Below are 23,618 nucleotides of genomic sequence, written 5' to 3'. Positions count from 1 at the left end.
CCTCTCCCTCGGTCCCCGTGTAGCCCTCTCCCTCGGTCACTCTACTCCTCGCCCCGCGGGTGCATCTCCGTCGGTCACTCTGCCTCTCGCCACGCGTACCCCTCTCCCTCGATCACTCTGCCTCTCGCCCCACGTACCAATCTCCCTCGGTCACTCTGCTCCTCGCCCCGCTTACCCCTCTCCCTCGGTCACTCTGTTCCTCGCCCCGCTTACCCCTCTCCCTCGGTCACTCTGCCTCTCGCCCCGTGTACCCCTCTCCCTCGGTCACTCTGCTCCTCGCCCCGCTTACCCCTCTCCCTCGGTCACTCTGCCTCTCGCCCCACATACCCCTCTCCCTCGGTCACTTTGCCTCTCGCCCCGCTTACCCCTCTCCCTCAGTCACTCTGCTCCTCGCCCCACATACCCCTCTCCCTCGGTCACTCTGCCTCTCGCCCCACATACCCCTCTCCCTCAGTCACTCTGCTCCTCGCCCCGCTTACCCCTCTCCCTCGGTCACTCTGCCTCTCGCCCCGCGTACCCCTCTCCCTCGGTCACTCTGCTCCTCGCCCCGCTTACCCCTCTCCCTCGGTCACTCTGCTCCTCACCCCGCTTACCCCTCTCCCTCGGTCACTCTGCTCCTCGCCCTGCTTACCCCTCTCCCTCGGTCATTCTGCTCCTTGCCCTACATACCTCTCTCCCTCGGTCACTCTGCTCCTCACCCCGCTTACCCCTCTCCCTCGGTCACTCTGCTCCTCGCCCCGCGGGCGCATCTCCCTCAGTCCCTCTGCCTCTCGCCCCGCGTATCCCTCTCCCTTGGTCACTCTGCTCTTCTCCCGGCATGGTCATTCCCTCGGTCACTCAGACAATTTGAAATACCCCTGCTGTATTCTCCTCTTCCAATGGCATCTTGAGTAGATGAGACCTTACCTGCCATCCTCTCTTCCCAAATAAGCAGTGGAGTTGGGAGAACTTGGTGAAATCATGGATGGAGGCTCTGCTGGTGAAATGTCCCTCACAATCTGCTGTTCTGAAGGTTAAATAAAAGACAGAGATATCATTTCAGTAATGTGCAATTATTGACCGTACGTCTAGTGAGTGGCACAAGAGTATGCACTATGCTGGAGCATCATATAAAGAGGTGGTGGCCATTCTGCCTCTTGAGCCTCATCTGTCATTCAGTTAGACCTTGGTTGATTTGTACCTTAACTCCATCTATCCACCTTGGTTAGGAACATAGGTCACAGGCCTTAGGAACAAGGGCAGGTCATTTGGCCCTTCAAGCCTGCTCAGCTGCTCAGTAAGATCCTGGCTGATCTGGTTGTGGCCTCCACTTCTCTTTCCTGTCTGTCCCCCTGTAGCCCTTGACTCACTTGTCTATCAAAAGTCTGTCTAACTCAGTCTTTGATAGATTCAATGACCCAGCCTCCACCGCTTTCTGGGAAAGAGAATTGCACAGACTAATGACCCTCAGAGAAAAAATTTCTCTTCCTATCTGTTTAAAAGAAAGACCACTTCTTAAACAATATCCCTCTAGTCCTAGTCTCCTCCACAAGAGGAAACATCCTCTAGTATCCACCCTGTCAGGTCCCCTCAGGATCTTATGTGTTTCAATAAGATCACCTCTCATTCTTTTGAACTCCATCGAGTATAGGCCCAAACTGCCCAACCTTTCTCCGTAAGCTAAGCTCTTCATCCCAGGAATCAGTTGTGTGAACCTTCTCTGAACTGCTTCCAACGCAATTATATCTTTCTTCAAATAAGGAAACTAAAACTGTACACAAGATTCTAGATGCGGTCTCATCTCTAGTCCTTAATCCTTTGTCCAACAAAATTTATCAATCTCAGTTTTGAAATGTTCGGTTGACTCCCCGTGCCCCCCATCCTTGACGCTATTTGGAGAGAGTGAGTTCCCTAGAAAAAGCGCTTCTGACATCATCTCCAATGACCTGTCTCTAATTTTAAGGTTATTCCTCCTTATCTGAACTCTTAGGGCTGAGGAAATAGCTTTCCTCTGTTTACTCTCTCGACCCGTTTAATCATCTTAAATACCTTAGATAGTTTGCCCTCCACCTTTTTTAAATTCAGAAGAAATGCAAACCATCCTTATAATTTAACACTTTTGGTCTTGGTATCATTCTGGTGAATCTGGGCTGCATTCCTACAAAGAATAATATATCTTTGTTGAGCTGCATCACCCAGAAATGAACCAAGCATTCTGAATGGGTTCTGAACAGCCCTTTGTACAGCTGTAGCTTTTGCACATTCAGCATGTTATTGAAGTGACTGTACAGTTTATAAAAGCTGAAACCCTTTCCTCTTGGTCTGTCAGTGACGCTGCCGGCAACAATCGTGACATCGTCTGTACCCACCTCCATGGCCAGTCATGTGATGTACCCTAGCCCCCATGGTACAGTCATGTATACCACCTCCAGTCCTGGCCTGTCTGATGGTGGACTCACGGTTCTCAACGCCTTTTCACAGCCTTCATCGGGGATGCAAGTGTCTCACAGCCAGATGCAAGAGCAGGGTAAGGTCATTAATGAAAGTTAATGGGTCTCCCTCTGAGGAAGTCCCACTTACAGCAAAAGGTTTTGGTGAACTAGTCAAGATCATCCAACACTGTACTTAGAGATTTGGGCTTGTTTGGGCTGCTGAAGAAGTGTGTATGTGTTCCTTTCACTGTGAAGAGCAGATCTGAATCCAGCCCAAAATGATGGACAAAGCTCTTGCCTTCTTCATGTCTCTAAGGTTCCTCAGTGTCTTGAGTTTGAACCCTTCTAGTTCCTAATGCACAACACAAACTCTACGTTGTTAGCTTGAGTATTATAGAATAAAGGAAGCCATTTGTTGGTGCTCATTCTTTGAAGCTGTTACCTGATTAGTCCCATCCCCCATGCTTTTTCCCTGTAGCCCTGCAAATTCTTCCCCTTCAAGTTTTATCCAAGTTTATTTCTGTTAAGTCAAGCAATAGTCTAGTAAATAGAGCCATGCAGGACATCCCAGTCCTGTGGATTGCACCTCCTGTTCCACATGCTTCTCATGTTCTGGACAAATACAAACTAGGAGTAGGAGTAGGTCTATCGGCCCCTCGAGCCTGCGTTAATGGCTGATCTGACTGTAACCTCAACCCTATGTTCCTGCTGACCCCTGATAACCTGTCACCCCCTTGTTAATCAAGAATCTGTCTAGCTCTGCCTTAAAAATATTCAAAGACTCTGCTTCCACTGCCTTTTGAGGAGGAGAGTTCCAAAGACTCACGATCCTCAGAAAAAAAAATTCTCCTCATCTCTGTCTTAAGTGATCGACCCCTAATTTTTAAACCATAACCCCTAATTCTAGATTCCCCACAAGAGGAAACATCCTCTCTATATCCAGCATGTCAAGAACCCTCAGGATCTTTAAGGTTTTGATCAAATTGTTTCTTACTCTTCTAAGCTCCAGTGGATACAGGCCGAGCCTGTCCTTCCTCATAAGACAACCCACCCATTGCTGGTATTAGCCTAGTAAACCTTCTCTGAACTGCTAACGCATTTACAACCTTGCTTAAATAAGGGGACCAATACTGTACATAGTACTCCAAATGTGGTCTCACTAGTGCCCTGTACAGCTGAAGTATAGCCTTCCTACTTTTGTATTCAATTCCCCTCACAATACATGATAACATTCTATTAGTTTTCCTAATCACCTGCTGTACCTGCATACTAACTTTTTGTGATTTTTGCGACAAGTCCATGTGCAGGAAGTACAGATAGCCAGCTGCAAAATCTCGAGATCTGGTCTCAGCTGGTGTTTCTGCAGTGCACCTGTGACTCGGAGAGCTCCATGAATAGCATGGTTTTGAATGTGGTCACCCCACAGCTTAAGGGTGTGCAGGCAGAGAGGGGATGGGTGACAGGCAAGGAAAAGCAAGCAGGTCATGCTGGAGTCCCCAGAGTAGATCGTGCGCTCCAATTGGTATTCAGTTCTGAATGCTGATGACAGTGATGGTTCCTCTGGGTAGTGCAGCCAGAACCACTCCATGGTTGGCTCAGCTGTACAGTGAGGCAGGAGGAAGATTGGGAAAAGAATAGTGATAGGGAATTCTACAGTTTGGGGAATTGAGAGGTGTTTCTGTGTCCACAATGTGAGTCCAGGAAGGTATGTATGGGTGATGAACAGCTAGAGATCATGGTCCACATTAGTACTGACAACATTGGTAGAAGGAGGGGTAAGGTCCTAGGGGCAGATCTTAGGAAGTTAGAAAAGAAACTAGCAAGGAGGACCCCAGAGATAGTCACCTTTATCCATAGTAATAACTTAGACTTGGGTGTGCAGGGCACAATTTCAAAATTTGGAGATTAAAAAACTTGCAAGTGTTGTGACCTGTGAGATGGTCAGAGATAGATTTCCAAGAGGCCGTGGACTGGTGCAGGAGGTTGATAAATGGTCAATGGAATTTAATGCACAGCATAGAATTATAGAATGGCCACAGCACAGAAGGAGGCCATTTGGCCTGTGAATTCCTCTGAAGGAGGAATTCATCCAGTGCCATTCCCCTGCCTTTCCCTCATAGCCCTGCGCATGTTTACTTTTCAGATAGTAATCCAATTCCCTCTTGAATGCCTTGACTGAACCTGCCTCCACCACCCTCTCAGGCAGTGCAGTCCAGTCCAGATCCTTAACCAGTCGCTGTGTGAAAAGGTTTTTCCTCATGTCGCTTTTACTTCTTTTGTCAATTACCCCGTTCTTGATACTTGCACCAATAGGAACAGTTTCACTCTAACCTCATGATCTTGAATCTTTCAGATCTCCTCTCAACCTTCTCTTCTCCAAGGAGAAGAGTCCCAACTTCTCTAATCTGCCCACGTAACTGAAGTTCCTCATCCCTGGAACCATTCTTGTGAAACCTTTCCCCACCCTTTCTAATGCCTTCACATCTTTGCTAAAGTGTAAGAAGAATTGGTAGGAAGAATGAAGAGAGGCAATATAAAGTAAAGGATACAACTCTATAGGAGGTGCAGGAGCAGGTAGATCGGGGGGGGTGGAGGGGTGGGGTGTTTGTGTACAACTCGTTGAAGGCGGCAGGACAGGTTTAGAAAGTGGTTAATAAGTCACACAGAACCCTGGTTTTATAGTTAGGGACACAGAGTGGGGCACCACACTTTAGGAAGAATGTGACGGCATTGAAGATGATTTAGGGGAGTGATTCTGGGTTTGAGAGACTTCAGTTTTGTGAATTGATTGATAATCTGCGGTCCTTCTCAAGAGAAGGTTGAGAGGAGGTTTGATGCAGGAGCTCAAAACCATGAGGGGTCGAGGCAGAGCAGACGGAGAGAAACTGTTTCCATTGGAAGGTTCGAGAACCAGAGAAACAACTTTAGGTGATTGGCAAAAGAAACGGAAGCGACATGAGGTAAAGCTTTTTCACAGTGAGTGGTTAGGATCTGGAATACACTGCCTGAGAGTGTGGTGGAGGCAAGGTCAATTGATAATTGAGGCACGGATAATTAATTAACTGAAGAAAGAGAATTTTCAGGGTGATGAGGAGCAGACGAGGTGGGACTAACAGAGTAACTCTTGCAGCCAGCCGCCTTCACATTGAGGATACCCTCCATCATGTTGTGCGGCACTAACCACCCTGCTAAACAGGATAGATTTCGAACAGGTCTAGTAACTCAAGACTGGGCATCCAAGAGGCACTGTGGGCCATCAGCAGCAGCAGAGTTATACTCAAACACAATGTGGAACCTCATGACCCAGAATATCTCCCACTCTACCATTACCATCAAGCCAGGGAATCAAGCCTGGTTCAATGAAGAGTGCAGGAGGGCATGCCAGGAGCAGCACCAGGCATTCCTAAATATGAGGTCAACCTGGTGAAGCTACAAAGCAGAATACTTGTGTGCCAAACAGCATAAGCAGCAAGTGATGGACAAAGATAAGTGATACCAGAATCAATTTATCAGACCTAAGCTCTACAGTCTTGCCACATTCAGTCATGAATGGTGGTGGACAATTAAACAACTCACTGGAGGAGGAGGCTCCACAAATATTCCCATCCTCAATGATGGAGGAGCACAGCAAATCAGTGCAAAACATAAGAAAGAAGCATTTGCTACAATCTCCAGCCAGTAATGCCGAGTGGATGATCCATCTTGGCCTCTTCCAGAGGTTCCCGGCATCAAAGATGCCAGTCTTCAGCCAATTCGATTCACTTCACGTGATATCAAGAAACGGCTGAAGGCACTGGATACTGCAAAGGCTATGGGCCCTGACAATATTCCGGCAATAGTATTGAAGACTTGTGCTCCAGAACTTGCCGTGTCCCTAGCCAAGCTGTTCCAGTACAGCTACTGGCATCTACCTGGCTATGTGGAAAATTTTCCAGGTATGTCCTGTACACAAAAAGCAGGACAAATCCAACCCGGCCAATTACCGCACCATCAGTCTGCTCTCCATCATCAGTAAAGTAATGGAAGAGGTCATCATCAGTGCTATCAAGCGGCACTTAGTTAGCAATAGCTGCTCACTGACGCTCGGTTTGGGGTCATTCAGCTCCTGACCTCATTACAGCCTTGGCTCAAACATGGACAAGATAGCTGAACTCCTGAGGTGAGATGAGAGTGACTGCCCTTGACATCAAGGCAGCATTTGATTGAGTGCAACATCAAGGAGCCCTGGCAAAACCGAAGTCAGTGGGAGTCAGGGGGAAAACTATCCACTGGTTGCAGTCGTACCTAGTACAGAGGAAAATGGTTGTGGTTGTTGGAGGTCAATCACCTCAGTCCCAGGACCATCACTGCAGGAGTTCCTCAGGATAGTGTCCTCAGCCCAACCATCTTCAATTGTTTCATCAATGAGCTCCCTTCCATCATGAGGTCAGGAGTGGGGATGTTCGCTGATGATTATACAATGTGGAATTATGATGCATCCGATGGTAAAGTTGTTCAAATCCCAGAGGGAAACTTGAAGCAACTGTCAGCCCATTTTTGAAATTTGTATGTTTCGACATGCAGACTTTGAATTCAGTAGTAACAGGACCACTGAGTCTCAAGTGGGCTTTTATAAAACTAAAACATTTATTAATACGAGAAAGATTGTAAACACTTACATACGTCCACAAAATTACTACTATAGTAACCACAGAAATCCCCTAATTAATCTGACTCTCAGTTACACCCCCGTTAAGGCAACAGTAAATCTCATAGATTTAAACAGACACTTGGCAAAGCACACCCTGGACAGTCGTGTTCAAAATGAGTTTCTTTCAGCTCTGGGTCCTTGCAGACAGCAGCTTGAAGCTTACAGGCTGGAGGCTTCTCACGCTTGTTAGATCTTAAAATGCCTCTACCTTACACCAATCTTCTTTCTCCTTTATACATATCTTTTTCTTTGAATGTAAATTTTCCATTGTATCGCTAGGCTTTTAAATTTACCTTTTCTACTTATTCAACAAATGCAAATATACACTTTACCTTTTAACTTCCTTACTGTTTCCCCAGTTAACACCTCAAACTACTATACATCAAAGCACATAGACTGGCTGGCTTCAAACCAAGACACAGATCTCCACTAGAACTCTATTTTAAAAAATAATTTCCAATAACATTATAGACATTACTATCTCTTCATGACAGTGGCAAGTAATATTCATGCCACACATGTGCCAGGCAATGATCATCTCCAACGAAAGGGAATCTAACCATCATCCCTAGACATTTACAATTGCTGAATCCCCCACTATCAACATCCTGGGGGGTTACCGTTGACCAGATACTGAACTGGACTAGCCATATAAATACTGTGGCTAAAAGAGAATACTGAGGCTAGGAATCCTGCATTGAGTAACTTACCTCCTTACTCCCCAGAGCATGTGCACCGACTACAAGTCAGGAGTGTGATGGAATACTCCCACTTGCCTGTATAAGTGCAGCTCCCACAACACTCAAGGAGCTTGACACCGTCCAGGACAAAGCAGCCGGTTTGATTGGCACCACATCCACAAACATTCACTCCCTCCACCACCGATGCACAGTAACAGCAGTGTGTGCCATCTACAAGATGCACTGCAACAACTCACCAACGCTCCTTAGACAGCACCTTCCAAACCCATGACTGCTACCATCTAGTAGGACAAGGGCAGCAGATCAATGGGAACACCACCACCTGGAAGTTCCCCTCCAAGCTACTCACCACCTGGACTTGGAAATATATCGCCATTCCTTCACTGTCGCTGGGTCAAAATCCTGGAATTCCCTCCCTAACAGCACTATGGGTGTAACTACATCACATGGACTGCAGCAGTTCAAGAAAACAGCTCACCACCACCTTCTCAAGGGCAGTTAGGGATAGGCAATACCAACCTAGCCAGCGACGCCCACATCCTATAAATGAATTTTAAAAAAGCACAGGCACAATGGAACAAATTGTTCTGAATTGTTAGTATTTACGTTTCAATTCCTTTTGAATGTTCTTATTTAATCCGCTTCCAGGTTCCTTTGGGTAGTGCATTCCAGGATATTACTCGCTGTCTAAATAGGTTACAACTTAACTCCACTCTGGTTCAGTTACGATGAGTTAAATCTATAGCTTCTGGCTATTGACTCTTCTGCTAGTGGTTTGGTAACCAGAGACCCTAGGATAGTAGGCATGGAAGTTGAAAGTGTCACATTGATGTGCAAGGGAAGGAATGCCATTTTCTCTCGCATTTTGAACAGGTAGAATTGGCTAGAGCAGAGAAAGCTCTACACTGCATTGGGCTTGTGCTGTGTCTGACTTGTGAAGGTTTAATGTCGACACTTGGTGCTCCACTCTGAGACTGTCCCTCCCTCAGCTCAATCAATCACAAAATCTCCAAATACAGGAGAAAGGAAGCCATCAATCAAATTGTCACTGTGATACACTTTTTTATTAATAAAAGACCTGAATGTTCAAAGTTTCATTTTAATACAGACTCTTTTCAAAATAAGAGCACTGGTGAACTGAGCCCAACAGCACAGGAAACCACCAACTCCAACCCAGTGTGTCCTTTTTAATTTGTTTATGGGGTGTGGGCTTCGCTGGCTAGGCCAGCATTTATTGCCCATCCCTAATTGCCCTTGAGAAGGTGGTGGTGAGCTGCTTCTTGGACAGCTGCAATCCTGTGGTGTAGTTACACTCACTGTGCTATGTGGGAGGGAGTTACAGGATTTTGACCCAGGGACAGTGAAGGAATGGCAATATGTTTCCAGGTCAGGATTGTGAGTGACTTGGAGGGGAACTTCCAAGTGGTGGTGTTTCCATGTATCTGCTTCGCTTGTCCTTCTAGATGGTAAAGGTCGTGGGTTTGGAAGGTGCTGTCTAAGGAGCCTTGGTGAGTTCCTGCAGTGCATCTTGTAGATGGTACACACTGCTGCTGGTATGTGTCGGTGGTGGAGGGAGTAAATGTTTGTGGATGCGGTGCCAATCAGGTGGGCTGCTTTGTCCTGGATGGTGTCAAGCTTCTTGCTTGTTACTAGATCTGCACTCATCGAGGCAAGTGGGGAGTATTCCATCACACTCCTGACTTGTGCCTTGTAGATGGTGGACAGTCTTTGGGGAAGTATGCTGGGCCAGCTGACCTCATTACGACTTGTGCTACAGATGGCCCCTGTATTTCTGAACTGTATTTCTTAGTGGAATCTGCTGTAAAGTGTGTATGGGTAATGTCTGGTGTGCACTTGCTCTGGCTAGGATGTCATGTCCTCTAGTGGCTGAAGCCTGGCAAGCCAGATCCACAGGTCAGGGCAGTATCAAAGTTGACAACATCAAGGTGAAAGACTGTATAATTCAGCGAATAGTTGTGATGAATTTGGGCTTTTGAAAGCCTTTAACTAATTGAAGAACACAAAAAGTGAGTGAAATAACTTTACTAACAGATTTGAGATCCAGGTGTAAGATGTGAAAATATAGCAAATTTAAATACGGTAAAGAATGAAAGATTTGTGTTTATGTACAGATTTCACTACTTGAGGATGCCCCAGAGAACTTTAGAGCCAATTAAATATTTTTAACGTGTAGTCACTTTGGTAATAGGATGGATGGAGGGAGGAAGGAGTGTGATTCGGGTAAGAGTATTTGAAGCTAAGAATGAACAAGAGAGGAAAATTCTGAGAAACATTGAGCAAAAATAGAGACAAATGGGAGAGAGTAAGCGAGGGCTTGGAAGCGAGGAGTGAGAGAAGTACTTCCAATGAGAAGAGAAGCTTTGGCCAGAGTTCAAAATCTCAAAAAAAAATTCACAGATGTTGAGGGAGAAGAAACTGCCAAAATGGCAAAAATTGAAATAAGAAAAGATAGAGGGGCCTCTGAAGATCCTGAGGACTGTGGATGGACCATCACTGAAGAAGATACTTTGAAGTGTGTGAGATGATGAATATTTGTGTTTGAAGAATTGAGCCTGAACTTGGTGTTTATGCTGAGTTGCTTGTTCTCTCTTACAGGTGGGGTACCTCAGGTTGTGCTCACTGCTCCCACAGGAACAGTCCAAATCCCACTGTCAGCCGTCCAGCTACACCAGGTATGGTGTAAAGAGACAATATCTGAAAATCTCTGATGTCCTACAGGAAAGGTCAATGGGATTCCCATTTTAATGCATTGTGGGTGGTCAGGGGATTGTCATTTTTGATGTCTTCTCTCTTTGCCTCTCACTGTCCTGCTCTCTCCCTCCCCCCTCTTGTGCGTGCCCACCCACACCCTCTCTCGTGTTCCAACGCGCGCCCTTCCTCTCACCTGCCCGCGCCCCCTCTCTCTCTTGCCTGCCCACCCCGCACTCCCTCTCTCGCTCGCCTGCCCACCCCGCACTCCCTCTCTCTCTCTCTCGCCTGCCCGCCCGCACCCCCTCTCTCTCTCGCCTGCACCACCTCTCTCTCTCTCTCTCTCTCGTCTGCCCGCGCCCCCTCTCTCTCTCTCTCTCTCTCTCGTCTGCCCGCGCCCCCTCTCTCTCTTGTCTGCCCACGCCCCCTCTCTCTGTCTCTCTCTCGTCTGCCCGCCCACACCTCTCTCTCCCTCTCTTGCTCACCCGCCCGCACCACCTCTCTCTCTCTTGCCCACCCGCACCCCCTTTCTCTCTTTCTCTCGTCTGCCCGCCCACACCTCTCTCTCCCTCTCTTGCTCACCCGCCCGCGCCCCCTCTCTCTCTCTCGTCTGCACGCACCCCCTCTCTCTCTCGTCTGCACGTGCCCCCTCTCTCTCCCGTCTGCCTGCGCCCCCTCTCTCTCTCGTCTGCCTGCTCGCCCACTCTCTCTCTCTCTCGTCTGCCCGCGCCCCCCTCTCTCTCTCTCTCTCGTCTGCCCGCTCGCCCACTCTCTCTCTCTCTCTCGTCTGCCTGCGCCCCCTCTCTCTCTCGTCTGCCCGCTCGCCCACTCTCTCTCTCTCTCGTCTGCCCACGCCCCCCTCTCTCTCTCTCTCTCTCTCGTCTGCCTGCGCCCCCTCTCTCTCTCTCTCTCTCGTCTGCCCGCGCCCCCCCTCTCTCTCTCTCTCTCGTCTGCCCGCGCCCCCCTCTCTCTCTCTCTCTCGTCTGCCCGCGCCCCCCTCTCTCTCTCTCTCTCTCTCGTCTGCCCGCGCCCCCCTCTCTCTCTCTCTGTCTCGTCTGCCCGTGCCCCCTCTCTCTCTCTCTCTCGTCTGTCCGCCCGCGCCCCCCCTCGTCTGCCCGCGCCCCCTCTCTCGCTCTCTCGTCTGCCCGCGCCGCCTCTCTCTCTCTCGTCTGCCCGTGCCACCTCTCTCTTGTCTGCCCGCTCGTGCCCCCCTCTCTCTCTCGTCTGCTCGCGCCCCCTCGCTCTCTCTCTCTCATCTGCCCGCGCCCCCTCTCTCTCGCGTCTGCCCGCCCGCGCCCCCTCTCTCTCTCGTCTGCCCGCGCCCCCTTTCTCTCTCTCTCTCTCTCTCTCGTCTGCCCGCACCCCCTCTCTCTCTCTCTCTCTCTCGTCTGCCCACTGGCGCCCCCTCTCTCTCTCGTCTGCCCGCACCCCCTCTCTCTCGTCTGCCCGAGCCCCCTCTCTCTCGTCTGCCCGAGCCCCCCCTCTCTCTCTCTCGTCTCCCCGCGCCCCCTCTCTCTCTCTCTCGTCTCCCCACGCCCCCTCTCTCTCTCTCTCGTCTCCCCGCGCCCCCTCTCTCTCTCTCTCTCGTCTCCCCGCGCCCCCCCCCCGTCTCCCCGCGCCCCCTCTCTCTCTCTCTCTCGTCTCCCCGCGCCCCCCCCCCCCCTCGTCTCCCCGCACCCCCTCTCTCTCTCGTCTGCCCGCTGGCGCCCCCTCTCTCTCTCGTCTCCCCGCACCCCCTCTCTCTCTCGTCTGCCCGCACCCCCTCTCTCTCTCTCTCGTCTGCCCGCGCCACCCCCCCCTCTTCTGCCCGCCCACGCCCCCTCTCTCTCTCGTCTGCCTGCGCCCCCTTTCTCTCTCGTCTGCCCGTGCCCCTTCTCTCTCTCTCGTCTGCCCGCGCCCCCTCTCTCTCGTCTGCCCGAGCCCCCTCTCTCTCGTCTGCCCGAACCCCCTCTCTCTCTCGTCTCCCCGCGCCCCCTCTCTCTCTCTCTCGTCTCCCCGCGCCCCCTCTCTCTCTCTCTCGTCTCCCCGCGCCCCCCGCCCCCTCTCTCTCTCTCTCGTCTCCCCGCGCCCCCTCTCTCTCTCGTCTCCCCGCGCCCCCTCTCTCTCTCTCTCTTGTCTCCCCGTGCCCCCCCCCCCGTCTCCCCGCGCCCCCTCTCTCTCTCGTCTGCCCGTGCCCCTCTCTCTCTCTCTCCCTCTCTCTCTCATCTGCCTGCGCCCCCCCTCTCTCTCTCTCGTCTCCCCGCGGCCCCTCTCTCTCTCGTCTGCCCGCGGCCTCTCTCTCTCTCTCTCTCTCTCTCTCTCTCGTCTGCCCGCACCCCCTCTCTCTCTCTCTCTCTCTCTCTCTCGCCTGCCCGCACCCCCTCTCTCTCTCGCCTGCCCGCACCCCCTCGCTCTCTCTCGCCTGCCCGCACCCCCTCTCTCTCTCTCTCTCTCTCTCTCGCCTGCCCGCATCCCCTCTCTCTCTCTCGCCTGCCCGCACCACCTCTCTCTCTCTCTCACACTCTCTCTCGTCTGCCCGCACCCCCTCTCTCTCTCTCTCTCTCTCTCTCTCTCGCCTGCCCGCACCCCCTCTCTCTCTCTCGCCTGCCCGCACCCCCTCTCTCTCTCTCGCCTGCCTGCGCCCCCCCTCTCTCTCTCTCTCTCTCTCGCCTGCCCGCACCCCCTCTCTCTCTCTCTCACTCTCTCGTCTGCCTGTGCCCCCCCCCTCGTCTGCCCGCGCCTCCTCTCTCTCGTCTGCCTGTGCCCCCTCTCTCTCTCTCTCTCGTCTGCCTGCGCCCCCTCTCTCTCTCTCTCTCTCTCTCTCTCTCTCTCTCTCTCTCTCTCTCTCTCTCTCTCTCTCTCGCCTGCCCGCGCCCCCCCTCTCTCTCTCTCTCACTCGCACCCACAGACTGATATGCATAGACCGGAGTGACAAGATGCATCAAATAGTAGCTGTTTGGTTTGCCTGTGTATCAGCCTAGATGGGGAGTTTGGACCCCTGTGATTTTTATGCAGTATCTTATTGCACAGAGTCATTGTGAAGATGTTGGTGCGGTGGGGGAGTGCTGAAAGGCCGGGGGTAGTCACACTGCACTAAATCTCTGTTACCCATCCACCCAAATACAGCTTCTGAGTATCGACAGGCAGCAATTTTCACACAGAGAGTTTGACTGTAATTCCTGGGATTTCAGGGTCACAGATATATAATATCCCAGTATCCCGGACTCTCCCCCCACTCCGAGTCAGATAGATAATATCCCAGTATCCCGGACTCTCCCCCCACTCTGAGTCAGATAGATAATATCCCAGTATCCCGGACTCTCCCCCCACTCCGAGTCAGATATATAATATCCCAGTATCCCAGACTCTCCCCCCACTCCGAGTCAGATATATAATATCCCAGTATCCCGGACTCTCCCCCCACTCCGAGTCAGATATATAATATCCCAGTATCCCGGACTCTCCCCCCACTCCGAGTCAGATAGATAATATCCCAGTATCCCGGACTAACCCCCCACTCCGAGTCAGATATATAATATCCCAGTATCCCGGACTCTCCCCCCACTCTGAGTCAGATATATAATATCCCCAGTATCCCGGACTCTCCCCCCACTCCGAGTCAGATATATAATATCCCAGTGTCCTGGACTCTCCCCCCACTCCGAGTCAGATATATAATATCCCAGTATCCCAGACTCTCCCTCCACTCCGAGTCAGATAGATAATATCCCAGTATCCCGGACTCTCCCCCCACTCCGAGTCAGATAGATAATATCCCAGTATCCCGGACTCTCCCCCCACTCCGAGTCAGATAGATAATATCCCAGTATCCCGGACTCTCCCCCCACTTCGAGTCAGATAGATAATATCCCAGTACCCCGGACTGTCCCCCCACTCCGAGTCAGATAGATAATATCCCAGTATCCCGGACTCTCCCCCCACTCCGAGTCAGATAGATAATATCCCAGTATCCCGGACTCTCCCCCCACTCCGAGTCAGATAGATAATATCCCAGTATCCCGGACTCTCCCCCCACTCCTAGTCAGATAGATAATATCCCAGTATCCCGGACTGTCCCCCCACTCCGAGTCAGATAGATAATATCCCAGTATCCCGGACTCTCCCCCCACTCCGAGTCAGATAGATAATATCCCAGTATCCCGGACTCTCGCCCCACTCCGAGTCAGATAGATAATATCCCAGTATCCCGGACTCTCCCCCCACTCCGAGTCAGATAGATAATATCCCAGTATCCCGGACTGTCCCCCCACTCCGAGTCAGATATATAATATCCCAGTATCCCGGACTCTCCCCCTACTCCGAGTCAGATAGATAATATCCCAGTATCCCGGACTCTCCCCCCACTCCGAGTCAGATATATAATATCCCAGTATCCTGGACTCTCCCCCCACTCCTAGTCAGATATATAATATCCCAGTATCCCGGACTCTCCCCCCACTCCGAGTCAGATATATAATATCCCAGTATCCCGGACTCTCCCCCCACTCCGAGTCAGATAGATAATATCCCAGTATCCCGGACTCTCCCCCCACTCCGAGTCAGATAGATAATATCCCAGTATCCCGGACTCTCCCCCCACTCCGAGTCAGATAGACAATATCCCAGTATCCCGGACTCTCCCCCCACTCCGAGTCAGATATATAATATCCCAGTATCCCGGACTCTCCCCCCACTCCGAGTCAGATAGATAATATCCCAGTATCCCGGACTGTCCCCCCACTCCGAGTCAGATAGATAATATCCCAGTATCCCGGACTCTCCCCCCACTTCGAGTCAGATAGATAATATCCCAGTACCCCGGACTCTCCCCCCACTCCGAGTCAGATGGATAATATCCCAGTATCCCGGACTCTCCCCCCACTCCGAGTCAGATAGATAATATCCCAGTATCCCTGACTCTCCCCCCACTCCTAGTCAGATAGATAATATCCCAGTATCCCGGACTGTCCCCCCACTCCGAGTCAGAAAGATAATATCCCAGTATCCCGGACTCTCCCCCCACTCCGAGTCAGATAGATAATATCCCAGTATCCCGGACTCTCCCCCCACTCCGAGTCAGATAGATAATATCCCAGTATCCCGGACTCTCCCCCCACTCCGAGTCAGATAGATAATATCCCAGTATCCCGGACTCTCCCCCCACTCCGAGTCAGATATATAATATCCCAGTATCCCGGACTCTCCCCCTACTCCGAGTCAGATAGATAATATCCCAGTATCCCGGACTCTCCCCCCACTCCGAGTCAGATAGATAATATCCCAGTATCCCGGACTCTCCCCCCACTCCGAGTCAGATAGATAATATCCCAGTATCCCGGACTCTCCCCCCACTTCGAGTCAGATAGATAATATCCCAGTACCCCGGACTCTCCCCCCACTCCGAGTCAGATAGATAATATCCCAGTATCCCGGACTCTCCCCCCACTCCGAGTCAGATAGATAATATCCCAGTATCCCGGACTCTCGCCCCACTCCGAGTCAGATAGATAATATCCCAGTATCCCGGACTCTCCCCCCACTCCGAGTCAGATAGATAATATCCCAGTATCCCGGACTCTCCCCCCACTCCGAGTCAGATATATAATATCCCAGTATCCCGGACTCTCCCCCTACTCCGAGTCAGATAGATAATATCCCAGTATCCCGGACTCTCCCCCCACTCCGAGTCAGATATATAATATCCCAGTATCCTGGACTCTCCCCCCACTCCTAGTCAGATATATAATATCCCAGTATCCCGGACTCTCCCCCCACTCCGAGTCAGATATATAATATCCCAGTATCCCGGACTCTCCCCCCACTCCGAGTCAGATAGATAATATCCCAGTATCCCGGACTCTCCCCCCACTCCGAGTCAGATAGATAATATCCCAGTATCCCGGACTCTCCCCCCACTCCGAGTCAGATAGACAATATCCCAGTATCCCGGACTCTCCCCCCGCTCCGAGTCAGATATATAATATCCCAGTATCCCGGACTCTCCCCCCACTCCGAGTCAGATAGATAATATCCCAGTATCCCGGACTGTCCCCCCACTCCGAGTCAGATAGATAATATCCCATTATCCCGGACTCTTCCCCCACTCCGAGTCAGATAGATAATATCCCAGTATCCCGGACTCTCCCCCCACTTCGAGTCAGATAGATAATATCCCAGTACCCCGGACTCTCCCCCCACTCCGAGTCAGATAGATAATATCCCAGTATCCCGGACTCTCCCCCCACTCCGAGTCAGATAGATAATATCCCAGTATCCCGGACTCTCCCCCCACTCCGAGTCAGATAGATAATATCCCAGTATCCCGGACTCTCCCCCCACTCCTAGTCAGATAGATAATATCCCAGTATCCTGGACTGTCCCCCCACTCCGAGTCAGATAGATAATATCCCAGTATCCCGGACTCTCCCCCCACTCCGAGTCAGATAGATAATATCCCAGTATCCCGGACTCTCCCCCCACTCCGAGTCAGATAGATAATATCCCAGTATCCCGGACTCTCCCCCCACTCCGAGTCAGATAGATAATATCCCAGTATCCCGGACTCTCCCCCCACTCCGAGTCAGATATATAATATCCCAGTATCCCGGACTCTCCCCCTACTCCGAGTCAGATAGATAATATCCCAGTATCCCGGACTCTCCCCCCACTCCTAGTCAGATATATAATATCCCAGTATCCTGGACTCTCCCCCCACTCCTAGTCAGATATATAATATCCCAGTATCCCGGACTCTCCCCCCACTCCGAGTCAGATATATAATATCCCAGTATCCCGGACTCTCCCTCCACTCCGAGTCAGATATATAATATCCCAGTATCCCGGACTCTCCCCCCACTCCGAGTCAGATATATAATATCCCACTATCCCGGACTCTCCCCCCACTCCGAGTCAGATATATAATATCCCAGTATCCCGGACTCTCCCCCCACTCCGAGTCAGATATATAATATCCCAGTATCCCGGACTCTCCCCCCACTCCGAGTCAGATAGATAATATCCCAGTATCCCGGACTGTCCCCCCACTCCTAGTCAGATATATAATATCCCAGTATCCCGGACTCTCCCCCCACTCCGAGTCAGATATATAATATCCCAGTATCCCGGACTCTCCCCCCACTCCGAGTCAGATATATAATATCCCAGTATCCCGGACTCTCCCCCCACTCCGAGTCAGATAGATAATATCCCAGTATCCCAGACTCTCCCCCCACTCCGAGTCAGATATATAATATCCCAGTATCCCGGACTCTCCCCCCACTCCGAGTCAGATAGATAATATCCCAGTATCCCAGACTCTCCCCCCACTCCGAGTCAGATATATAATATCCCAGTGTCCCGGACTCTCCCCCCACTCCGAGTCAGATAGATAATATCCCAGTATCCCGGACTCTCCCCCCACTCCGAGTCAGATAGATAATATCCCAGTATCCCAGACTCTCCCCCCACTCTGAGTCAGATATATAATATCCCAGTATCCCGGACTCTCCCCCCACACCGAGTCAGATAGATAATATCCCAGTATCCCGGACTCTCCCCCCACTCCGAGTCAGATATATAATATCCCAGTATCCTGGACTCTCCACCCACTCCGAGTCAGATATATAATATCCCAGTATCCTGGACTCTCCCCCCACTCCGAGTCAGATATATAATATCCCAGTATCCCGGACTCTCCTCCCACTCCGAGTCAGATAGATAATATCCCAGTATCCCGGACTCTCCCCCCACTCCGAGTCAGATAGATAATATCCCAGTATCCTGGACTCTCCCCCCACTCCTAGTCAGATATATAATATCCCAGTATCCCGGACTCTCCCCCCACTCCGAGTCAGATATATAATATCCCAGTATCCCGGACTGTCCCCCCACTCCGAGTCAGATAGATAATATCCCAGTATCCCGGACTGTCCCCCCACTCCGAGTCAGATAGATAATATCCCAGTATCCCGGACTCTCCCCCTACTCCGAGTCAGATATATAGTATCCCAGTATCCCGGACTCTGCCCCCACTCCGAGTCAGATAGATAATATCCCGGTATCCCGGACTCTCCCCCCACTCCGAGTCAGATAGATAATATCCCAGTATCCTGGACTCTCCCCCTACTCCTAGTCAGATATATAATATCCCAGTATCCCGGACTCTCCCCCCACTCCGAGTCAGATAGATAATATCCCAGTATCCCGGACTCTCCCCCCACTCCGAGTCAGATAGATAATATCCCAGTATCCCGGACTCTCCCCCCCACTCCGAGTCAGATAGATAATATCCCAGTATCCCGGACTCTCCCCCCACTCCGAGTCAGATAGATAATATCCCAGTATCCCGGACTCTCCCCCCACTCCGAGTCAGATAGATAATATCCCAGTATCCCGGACTCTCCCCCCACTCCGAGTCAGATAGATAATATCCCAGTATCCTGGACTCTCCCCCCACTCCGAGTCAGATAGATAATATCCCAGTATCCCGGACTCTCCCCCCACTCCGAGTCAGATATATAATATCCCAGTATCCCGGACTCTCCCCCCACTCCGAGTCAGATATATAATATCCCAGTATCCCGGACTCTCCCCCCACTCCGAGTCAGATATATAATATCCCAGTATCCCGGACTGTCCCCCCACTCCGAGTCAGATAGATAATATCCCAGTATCCCGGACTGTCCCCCCACTCCGAGTCAGATATATAATATCCCAGTATCCCGGACTGTCCCCCCACTCCGAGTCAGATAGATAATATCCCAGTATCCCGGACTCTCCCCCCACTCCGAGTTAGATATATAATATCCCAGTATCCCGGACTCTCCCCCCACTCCGAGTCAGATAGATAATATCCTAGTATCCCGGACTGTCCCCCCACTCCGAGTCAGATAGATAATATCCCAGTATCCCGGACTCTCCCCCCACTCCGAGTCAGATATATAATATCCCAGTATCCCGGACTCTCCCCCCACTCCGAGTCAGATAGATAATATCCCAGTATCCCGGACTCTCCCCCCACTCCGAATCAGATAGATAATATCCCAGTATCCCGGACTGTCCCCCCACTCCGAGTCAGATATATAATATCCCAGTATCCCGGACTCTCCCCCCACTCCGAGTCAGATATATAATATCCCAGTATCCCGGACTCTCCCCCCACTCCGAGTCAGATAGATAATATCCCAGTATCCCGGACTCTCCCCCCACTCCGGTTCAGATATATAATATCCCAGTATCCCGGACTCTCCCCCTACTCCGAGTCAGATAGATAATATCCCAGTATCCCGGACTCTCCCCCCACTCCGAGTCAGATAGATAATATCCCAGTATCCCGGACTCTCCCCCCACTCCGAGTCAGATAGATAATATCCCAGTATCCCGGACTCTCCCCCTACTCCGAGTCAGATAGATAATATCCCAGTATCCCGGACTCTCCCCCCACTCCGAGTCAGATAGATAATATCCCAGTATCCCGGACTCTCCCCCCACTCCGAGTCAGATAGATAGTATCCCAGTATCCCGGACTCTCCCCCCACTTCGAGTCAGATAGATAATATCCCAGTACCCCGGACTCTCCCCCCACTCCGAGTCAGATAGATAATATCCCAGTATCCCGGACTCTCCCCCCACTCCGAGTCAGATAGATAATATCCCAGTATCCCGGACTCTCCCCCCACTCCGAGTCAGATAGATAATATCCCAGTATCCCGGACTCTCCCCCCACTCCTAGTCAGATAGATAATATCCCAGTATCCCGGACTGTCCCCCCACTCCGAGTCAGATAGATAATATCCCAGTATCCCGGACTCTCCCCCCACTCCGAGTCAGATAGATAATATCCCAGTATCCCGGACTCTCCCCCCACTCCGAGTCAGATAGATAATATCCCAGTATCCCGGACTCTCCCCCCACTCCGAGTCAGATAGATAATATCCCAGTATCCCGGACTCTCCCCCCACTCCGAGTCAGATATATAATATCCCAGTATCCCGGACTCTCCCCCTACTCCGAGTCAGATAGATAATATCCCAGTATCCCGGACTCTCCCCCCACTCCTAGTCAGATATATAATATCCCAGTATCCTGGACTCTCCCCCCACTCCTAGTCAGATATATAATATCCCAGTATCCCGGACTCTCCCCCCACTCCGAGTCAGATAGATAATATCCCAGTATCCCGGACTCTCCCCCCCACTCCGAGTCAGATAGATAATATCCCAGTATCCCGGACTCTCCCCCCACTCCGAGTCAGATAGATAATATCCCAGTATCCCGGACTCTCCCCCCACTCCGAGTCAGATATATAATATCCCAGTATCCCGGACTCTCCCCCCACTCCGAGTCAGATATATAATATCCCACTATCCCGGACTCTCCCCCCACTCCGAGTCAGATATATAATATCCCAGTATCCCGGACTCTCCCCCCACTCCGAGTCAGATATATAATATCCCAGTATCCCGGACTCTCCCCCCACTCCGAGTCAGATAGATAATATCCCAGTATCCCGGACTCTCCCCCCACTCCGAGTCAGATATATAATATCCCAGTATCCCGGACTCTCCCCCCACTCCGAGTCAGATATATAATATCCCAGTATCCCGGACTCTCCCCCCACTCCGAGTCAGATAGATAATATCCCAGTATCCCAGACTCTCCCCCCACTCCGAGTCAGATATATAATATCCCAGTATCCCGGACTCTCCCCCCACTCCGAGTCAGATAGATAATATCCCAGTATCCCAGACTCTCCCCCCACTCCGAGTCAGATATATAATATCCCAGTGTCCCGGACTCTCCCCCCACTCCGAGTCAGATAGATAATATCCCAGTATCCCGGACTCTCCCCCCACTCCGAGTCAGATAGATAATATCCCAGTATCCCAGACTCTCCCCCCACTCCGAGTCAGATATATAATATCCCAGTATCCCGGACTCTCCCCCCACACCGAGTCAGATAGATAATATCCCAGTATCCCGGACTCTCCCCCCACTCCGAATCAGATAGATAATATCCCAGTATCCCGGACTCTCCCCCCACTCCGAGTCAGATATATAATATCCCAGTATCCTGGACTCTCCACCCACTCCGAGTCAGATATATAATATCCCAGTATCCTGGACTCTCCCCCCACTCCGAGTCAGATATATAATATCCCAGTATCCCGGACTCTCCTCCCACTCCGAGTCAGATAGATAATATCCCAGTATCCCGGACTCTCCCCCCACTCCGAGTCAGATAGATAATATCCCAGTATCCTGGACTCTCCCCCCACTCCTAGTCAGATATATAATATCCCAGTATCCCGGACTCTCCCCCCACTCCGAGTCTGATATATAATATCCCAGTATCCCGGACTCTCCCCCCACTCCGAGTCAGATAGATAATATCCCAGTATCCCGGACTGTCCCCCCACTCCGAGTCAGATAGATAATATCCCAGTATCCCGGACTCTCCCCCCACTCCGAGTCAGATATATAATATCCCAGTATCCCGGACTCTCCCTCCACTCCGAGTCAGATAGATAATATCCCAGTATCCCGGACTCTCCCCCCACTCCGAGTCAGATAGATAGTATCCCAGTATCCCGGACTCTCCCCCCACTCCGAGTCAGATAGATAATATCCCACTATCCCGGACTCTCCCCCCACTCCGAGTCAGATATATAGTATCCCAGTATCCCGGACTCTGCCCCCACTCCGAGTCAAATAGATAATATCCCGGTATCCCGGACTCTCCCCCCACTCCGAGTCAGATAGATAATATCCCAGTATCCTGGACTCTCCCCCTACTCCTAGTCAGATATATAATATCCCAGTATCCCGGACTCTCCCCCCACTCCGAGTCAGATAGATAATATCCCAGTATCCCGGACTCTCCCCCCACTCAGAGTCAGATAGATAATATCCCAGTATCCCGGACTCTCCCCCCACTCCGAGTCAGATATATAATATCCCAGTATCCCGGACTCTCCCCCCACTCCGAGTCAGATATATAATATCCCAGTATCCCGGACTCTCCCCCCACTCCGAGTCAGATAGATAATATCCCAGTATCCCGGACTGTCCCCCCACTCCGAGTCAGATAGATAATATCCCAGTATCCCGGACTGTCCCCCCACTCCGAGTCAGATATATAATATCCCAGTATCCCGGACTGTCCCCCCACTCCGAGTCAGATAGATAATATCCCAGTATCCCGGACTCTCCCCCCACTCCGAGTCAGATATATAATATCCCAGTATCCCGGACTCTCCCCCCACTCCGAGTCAGATAGATAATATCCCAGTATCCCGGACTCTCCCCCCACTCCGAGTTAGATAGATAATATCCCAGTATCCCGGACTCTCCCCCCACTCCGAGTCAGATAGATAATATCCCAGTATCCCGGACTCTCCCCCCACTCCGAATCAGATAGATAATATCCCAGTATCCCGGACTGTCCCCCCACTCCGAGTCAGATATATAATATCCCAGTATCCCGGACTCTCCCCCCACTCCGAGTCAGATATATAATATCCCAGTATCCCGGACTCTCCCCCCACTCCGAGTCAGATAGATAATATCCCAGTATCCCAGACTCTCCCCCCACTCCGAGTCAGATATATAATATCCCAGTATCCCGGACTCTCCCCCCACTCCGAGTCAGATAGATAATATACCAGTATCCCAGACTCTCCCCCCACTCCGAGTCAGATATATAATATCCCAGTGTCCCGGACTCTCCCCCCACTCCGAGTCAGATAGATAATATCCCAGTATCCCGGACTCTCCCCCCACTCCGAGTCAGATAGATAATATCCCAGTATCCCAGACTCTCCCCCCACTCCGAGTCAGATATATAATATCCCAGTATCCCGGACTCTCCCCCCACACCGAGTCAGATAGATAATATCCCAGTATCCCGGACTCTCCCCCCACTCCGAGTCAGATAGATAATATCCCAGTATCCCGGACTCTCCCCCCACTCCGAGTCAGATATATAATATCCCAGTATCCCAGACTCTCCCCCCACTCCGAGTCAGATAGATAATATCCCAGTATCCCGGACTCTCCCCCCACTCCGAGTCAGATAGATAATATCCCAGTATCCCGGACTCTCCCCCCACTCCGAGTCAGATATATTGT

The 23,618-nt window shown here is 51.1% G+C and overlaps 1 protein-coding gene across 1 annotated transcript in view; it reads left to right on the top strand.

The window, feature by feature from the left end:
- LOC121278170 (serum response factor-like) overlaps positions 1–23,618 on the top strand; it is a 78,539-nt gene that overhangs the window by 31,650 nt on the left and 23,271 nt on the right. The window contains exons 3-4 of the mRNA XM_041188319.1: positions 2,309–2,506; positions 10,419–10,495. Coding sequence (XP_041044253.1) covers positions 2,309–2,506; positions 10,419–10,495 — 275 coding nt within the window. The remainder of the gene's footprint in view (positions 1–2,308; positions 2,507–10,418; positions 10,496–23,618) is intronic.

This window comes from Carcharodon carcharias, chromosome 5 (assembly GCF_017639515.1).
Source record: "Carcharodon carcharias isolate sCarCar2 chromosome 5, sCarCar2.pri, whole genome shotgun sequence".
Taxonomy (NCBI): Eukaryota; Metazoa; Chordata; class Chondrichthyes; order Lamniformes; family Lamnidae; genus Carcharodon; species Carcharodon carcharias.
Note: the sequence above shows the minus strand (reverse complement) of the source record. Positions and strands in the feature narration are given on the sequence as shown.